Below are 7197 nucleotides of genomic sequence, written 5' to 3' on the forward strand. Positions count from 1 at the left end.
GTAACAGAACATTTAACTCCTGATGTATCCATTGCTAGAAGCTGCTCTGTAATTAAGATGCTATCTCTCTGTAGTACATAGATCTTCACTGGCTTTAAAAAACCTCAGCTAAACTGCAATTATCTTCAAGCTTAGTTTCATTTTAATGTAAGCAAAAGTGAGAATGTTTCTAGTCAGAGTGCTTGTAAGTACCTTTTTTGTATTGATTGTTGAAAAACTGTTCGCCAATAGAACCTGCTATTGCATTACAAACCACTAACTTAAGGACTTCAATTTTTTTTCCCCTGTTTGGATTTTTTTTAGGAGAGTATTACTTTCTACTTTCAAGAGAAATTGGTTTTGATTTATCCTGCCAACACCATGATGGATATAAGACTCCTTTGCAAACTGTACTTTTATTTCCCCTAATTTATCTGAAGTAGTCTTTTCTGCTAAGTGCATTTAATTCCCAGTTTCTGTCTTCAGCTTGGTAGCAATTCCTGTGTATGTGAAACACATAATCAGTTTTAAGGAGAACAGCTCTTCAGGGAGATTCGATGTTACAATTGGACCTAAACAGAATATGGGGAAGACAGTGGAAGGAGTCATTGTGACGGTTCATATGCCAAAAGCTGTACTAAACATGAACCTTACTTCCACACAAGGCAGCTATACATTTGATCCCGTCCTTAAAGTAAGTCTTGAGCTGTTTATTTCTGTCTTTAAATTCAATGCAGACACAATTAAAGAAATCAAGAGAAAGCATCATACTCTAGAGCAGAGGTTCTCAAACTGTGGTCCGCAGACCACCAGTGGTCCACAAGCTCCATTCAGGTGGTCCATGGATAGTTCCCTCTAAGGTGTGCGCCTGGGTGGCCGCACATGAAACAATGAAGGGCCACCCACTTAATTAATGGAGCAGCTCAGGCATGGCTCCACTAATTAGGTGCCTGGACCCTGGAGAAGGTGAGGTGGTGGCCTTGGGGGGAATAGGAGGTAGGTAGGAGGGGGCAGAGCAGTGAGAAGAGGGGGTGGGAGGAATTTGGGACGTGCAGGGCTACGGTGGTCAAAGAAAGAGGTGACTTTCCCCAGCTCCAGCACTGCAGCTGCCGGGGAGAAATGGTCCTCCTTCCCAGCCTTAGCTCTCTGGCTGGGAAGAGACTCCCTCCTTCCCAGCCCCAGCAGCGGAGAGAGGGCACATCCATTGCTTTTATTTGTAGAACAAAAAGTTAATTATTAAGGGTTTTATATATAGCGCTTTTATCCAAAGCGCTTTACAATAGTTATTTAACGGTACAAACAACATTTGGAAAGATCATTAAGTGGTCCACCGAGACCCTCAGCAATTTTCAAGTGGTCCGTGGAAAAAACAAAGTTTGAGAACCACTGCTCTAGAGTGCTTTGTGTACCAGAGCAAAAATCTAAACTTAACCATTTATGACAATCTAAAAAACTTCTGGTTTTTTATCTTTTTATCTTTTTTTTTTCCTGGTAAATTTTAAAGGGCCACAGTCATCTTTGAAACCACATTTTGTACATGTTGTTACCATAACCCTAAAAGGGACTACAGAAACACACACTTTTTTTAATGCGTGTCAGCACTTGGTGTCAATTTCATTTATGGTGCATGCCCTTCCCCTAAGCTCTGTGAGAAGACATTTACTTGTAACTGCTGCAACAGAACTTTAAACTCAGACAACAAGTGGCAGGCAGGTATAAACTGCAACAGGCAAAATAGCCAGCAAACATACCCAAATCCACCCCCTATTCTGCTATGTTTGCTGTTGCTCTCACGCTGCCCAAAAAATCATTGTAAACAAACAGGGAGTGGAATGGAAAACAGCTGACCCATAATTTTGCTTCTCTGAATAGATCATTTCAACAGAATTCTAACTTATGCCTCTTGCACATGGGAGTTGACACCCAGAACTCTTAGTTTTCTTTGACCCTTAAGAGCATTTTTAGCAGGATGGGATTTGGGCCAAGTCCCACTACTGTAGGTTTCATTTCAATGTCAGTTGCTGCTGCCCCAGGAAGTTACCAATTAGCTCTTGATTTGAGCTTGAAGCAACAGTTCCTCAAAGAAATAAACTGATTTTGATTCAATAATTTTCCTCTTTAAAAGTGAACAGAGCCCACGGCAGACAAACCTACTAGAACTTTGCCCCAGGTGGGAGGGAAGGTGGGCGAAGGAGCAAATAGCCCCAAAACACACACACAACCTACTTACACATCCAGCTTCTGGTTCTTCTCCAGGTGGTAAAATCATGCAAATGATCAGTGTCTCTTTTTACCCTCATTTGGGAAGAGGCAAAATAAAAAGTAGGAAAGAACATAGAAAATCTTGCTGTCTTCCCCCACTTAATGTAGTGAGGGTGCTCCCCCAGTGTATCAGTACAGAGATACGTGAAATTGTGTCCAAACGACTGTATATGGCTTGGAACCAAAACTCGATTTACCATAATCGTTAGTCTGCTGGACTTCACCTCGCCTACCATGCACCACAGGGCACTGGATGTGCCCTGTAGAGCCAGGCAAGCACATATTGTGTCCATTCCTACCTCCTATTGAGTTCAATGTATGATCAGGCTGCAGTTGCAAAACCCTGTTCCTACGGTTCTGCTGACTTGTGTCTGATGCCTTTTGCCAGCATGGTTTGTCCTGTTAATTTTGATACATTAAAAGCTTTAATGGAACAGAGAGAGGGCCAAATGGGAGCTCTTGTACCAATCTTTACTTCTAAAAAAGTAACTGTCACCTGAAACAATTGAACCTTTAAAGCCTCAGTGATGCAAATGGTCTTCTAACTGCAAATCCTTCCCCTTCCATCTCTCTCCTTCTCTCCACCCCCCCCCCCAAACTCTCTCCTACCCACGTACCTGCTAGCTTTATTCTGCTTCCCCTCCTCACTCATGCCCTGTTGACTTATCTGAGTTATTTATCAAGAACCATTGCTTAGGAAACAGGTCCCATTAAGGGTTCCTGACCCCTGGTCATTGCTCTTATCTGGCAGCAGGAAGGCAGGTTCACTTTGGATTTAATCCAGGCAAGGCTCCTGACCAGACCTGGTGTCCAGCTGCCAGAATTTTTCTACAGAGTAGCTGCCCCACACAACCCACAAACTAGCAGCTGGATATTAACTTGACAAAGTATTTGCTAAAAATCCACTCACTACTCTTTTTTTTTTTTTTTTTTTTTTTTGTAGGTGTTAACTTGGGACATTGGCAAAATTACCCCTCAAAAGCTACCAAATCTTAAGGGCATAGTGAATCTACAGTCTGGAGCCCCCAAGCCAGAGGAGAATCCCAGCCTAAACGTTCAGTTTAAGATACAACAACTAGCTATTTCAGGTGAGACGGCTGCATTAACTAGAGCTACTATAGGACAATTGTAGGAATAGGAGTCTCCTAAGTTGAATTGGAGCTGCTGACCTAGGGAATCTGTAGAACACAGAGCAGCGTTCACTTCAGAGGAAGTTATCTTGAAACACTAACAGTTTCATCTTGCAAGTAGAAGATCGTGAAATCTTGATGATTTGGATCATTTCTGATGGCCTTTCCAGGGCAAAATAATGGGCATTTCACAGGCTTCTGCCTGGAACATACATGAACTTCTCTGGTGTAGGGCGAGGAAGAGTTTTGTGTGGGATTTCCTTCCCCTGTGTGGTTTTCCTTAGTTCTTTGACTTCTGTGGGCCTAGCACAGGGAAAACCCATCCTGATTATCAGTGACAATTTTATTTTGGGAAATGTATTTCTCCTCCTAACTCTGAAAGCTCTTAACAGCCTCCATCAGCTTCAAAGTAACTCCTCTAGTTTCAGAGCATGAAATCAAACCTGAAGGCTACAGTGTTAATACAACCATGGACTTGAGAAATTAAGCCTACAGACCCCAGTCCTGCAAACAAACATAATGTGTGTGAATACCATTGAAACCAATTGGATTTGTGTAAAGTTACTCACATAAGCAAGTGTTTGTAGGAACAGGGCCTTAACCTTAACTCAGGCACATTCTACGTATTTGATTATACACCTGCAGAAAATATTGCTTAGAACCTAATGAGGTGGTAGTGAGGATCAGTGAGGGCAATGGATTAGTGAGGGCAAAAGACCGTGTTTAGTGTAAGCACCCTCTCATGGGGGAGGTTCCAGAGTGCTGGGGTGGTCAGGTGTGTGGCAAATGACCAAACCTGGCATCTCAGGCACAGTCTCTGGAGCTGCAGTGCAGTCGAGGAAGCCACTAACCTACTGGAAACACTGCTCAACTTGCGCTGGCCTATCCAGAGGACTTTCTAGATTGCGCATTGCTGACCTCGAAGCTTATTGAATGGCTGAAATTTGTGTCCTTTTGAGACACACAAGTGTTCCCTCTCTATAAAGAGCTTTTTTCCATCTCTTGTACTTGTGCTAACATGCTAATGACAGCGTGCTGTATAGGGATTATGCAAATAACTAAAGACTTGAACAAATCAGGATTAATGGCCTCAGTTCTAGGGGAAGACTTTCAAAAAGGTGTGATTAACTTGAGCCAGCAGACAAAGGCATAGCAAGAACCAGTTGGAATACAGTAACTCTTCACTTAAAGTCGTCCCGGTTTAAGTTGTTACGTTGCTGATCAATTAGGGAACATGCTTGTTTAAAGTTGTGCAATGCTCCATTATAAAGTTGTTTGGCAGCCGCCTGCTTTGTCCACTGCTTGCAGAAAGAGCAGCCCATTGGAGCTAGCTGGTGGGGGCTTGGAACCAGGGTGGACCGGCAGCCCCCTATGAGCTCCCTGTTCCCATAAGTTCACTGTGCAGTAGCTGCCCAGCAGGCTACCAATTGCCAGCAGTTCAGCTGTCCCTACCCCCACTGCCATGTGCTTTTCCTGCCCTCTGCCTTAGAGCTGCTCCTGGGAGCCTCCTGCTTGCTGAGAAGGGAAGGGGGCAAGAGGGGGGCTAATGTCAGGGTGTTCACCCTTCCCTTCTCCATATAGAGCAGGGTGGGGACAGGACAGGGCTCAGAATGGAGGGAGCTTGCTGGCCGCAGCTGCTCTCTCAACTTCCTGATCTTTTTAAAGGCAATGTACCTAGAGTGGGGTCAGCGTACTTAAAAGGGCAATAAGCATCTCTTGCTCTCCCACACACACAGGGTGTGAGTCTCTGTCTGCCATGCTGTCTCCCCTTCCTCCATTTGTGCTGCCTTGTAGAGTGTGAGGCTACATTAACAACGTGTTAACCCTGGAGGGCTCAGCCGAGTGCTAGATTATCATTTAGCACTAAGGCATTCCCTGGGAAATATCCCACCCTCTGACTTCACCACCTCAACCAAGCTTCACAATCATTGCTGTGTACAGTATTAGATTGTTTGTTTAAAACTTGTACTGTGTGGGTGTGTATGTATATATTAAGAGAGAGAGAGAGAGTCTTTTTGTCTGGTGAAAAATAATTCCCTGGAACTGAACCTAACCCTCCCTCCCCGCCCTACATTAATTCTTATGGGGAAATTGGATTCGCTTAACATTATTTCACCTAAAGTCACATTTTTCAGGAACATAACTACAGCGTTAAGCGAGGACTTACTGTACCCAGATTGGAAATAAGTGCAAACTTATAACCATGAGGTTAACTAACCATTGGTGGAGTTGACCAACAGCTGCAGTAGTTTTCCATTGTTTAAAGCAAGAGTGGATGTCTCTGTAAAAGCACTGCTCTAATCCAATTGCCTATTTGGCTCAGAGTGGAAAGAATTATGTGTAGCTATTGTACAGCATGTGCTATGCAGCAGGTCAGAATGGATCAGTGATCTTTACCCTTCTGTGTACCAGGATCTCTCTCTCACTTAGCAATATAGGAGAGATGGGGTGGCCACATTGCCAGGTTAAGAACCCCTAGACTAGAGGATTACAGTCATCCCTTCTGGCATAAAAATCAACTGAGAAAGGGAGGGTAGAAGAGAAACCAATTCAGCCTGAACAGTAGTGCTTGCTAGGTGGAAGAACTAAACTCCTCTGCCCAGGGCATCTCCGAGGCTTCAAGGGGAGGGGTGTGTGAAAATGTAAAAACTCTTGCTCTTCATGTTCTCCTTTGTGTAGGATTGAAAGTAAATCGCCTTGACATGTTTGGAGAGAAATACAAGCCTTTTAAAGGTGTTAAGTACATCACAAAAGCAGGAAAATTCCAAGTCCGGACATGAGAAGATGCTGTATTTGCCAGAGCAAGTAGTACTATTTTTTTCCTTCAGATTTTGAAATTGCGACCGCTTAGTGACGTATGTTGCTATTAGGTGCCAATTGAGTAATTATGCACACTAATTTGGGATCAAAGCATTTCTATTCACAGCAACTATTCAAATTAAAGTGTAATCTGTTTTTTCATAAACATGGCTTTAAACTAGGTTGATTTTTTTTCCTAACAATTTCACACTTTTAATAAATTCTGTTGAACAAGGATTGTTTGAGGATTGGGTGGTTCACAGAATGCCACTAACGCACTGCCAACTAAGATACCAAAGCCAGGATTGCAGGTGGTGAAGCACACTGGCAAAGGCCAGGCAACCCAGCAGGACCCTCTTGTGATGGCAGGTCTTACTGCTGCAGGGTGAGAGAATACAACACTTTCTCTGAGCCTGCCACAAGTTAACACTTCACAGTGCAGCATGATATCACTTCAGAACTAGAATGCAGCAGAGAGACTGGGTAGGCTTCCAGGGGAGCCTGGGACATGTCAAATTTGTCACTTGCCTTGAGAGCCTTTCTGATGAACAGAAAAATCTTTTGCTCTTGTTTACAAGATACTGCCTTAGGAAGTGTTTGCCTTACTCAGCTTTCATTTGTGCCACAAACAGAGGAGCTGATAAAATAACCTTCTGCATCCAAACCTGGGAGTGAGTATTGCTTCAGTACTCCATTTTCTTTCCACTTTTCACCTTACTTTGTATTTTTTTTTACAAATACAGTTGCAGAGAGGAAGATCTATTTTTTATGTAAAGCCTCAGCTTTGATTTAGAGGTACTTCCTCTTTGAAGCGAATGCCACCAGACATATGTGCCATGTGTACATTGGAGTGTAGCTTTTAGGTAGCACAATAGAAAATGTACTTAAAGTTTGTATGCTTTATTGTAATTAATTAAAATAAAAGGGATCTCTGCTTGTAAAAATGTGTCTTGCTTATGACCTGTATCTGTAATGCTCTGGCAAATAGCACATGAAACTTCTGTTATACAAACAAAGCAACCACCAG

General features: G+C 43.1%; 1 protein-coding gene across 1 annotated transcript in view; it reads left to right on the plus strand.

Annotated features, from left to right (window-relative positions):
• AP3M1 (adaptor related protein complex 3 subunit mu 1) overlaps window positions 1–6336 on the plus strand; it is a 37975-nt gene extending 31639 nt beyond the window's left edge. The window contains exons 7-9 of the mRNA XM_039547057.1: window positions 466–673; window positions 3185–3329; window positions 6051–6336. Of these exons, the coding sequence (XP_039402991.1) occupies window positions 466–673; window positions 3185–3329; window positions 6051–6151 (454 nt within the window). The 3' untranslated portion in view covers window positions 6152–6336. The remainder of the gene's footprint in view (window positions 1–465; window positions 674–3184; window positions 3330–6050) is intronic.
• Window positions 6337–7197: the final 861 nt, after the last annotated feature.

Source organism: Mauremys reevesii, linkage group 7, assembly GCF_016161935.1.
Source record: "Mauremys reevesii isolate NIE-2019 linkage group 7, ASM1616193v1, whole genome shotgun sequence".
Classification (NCBI taxonomy): Eukaryota; Metazoa; Chordata; order Testudines; family Geoemydidae; genus Mauremys; species Mauremys reevesii.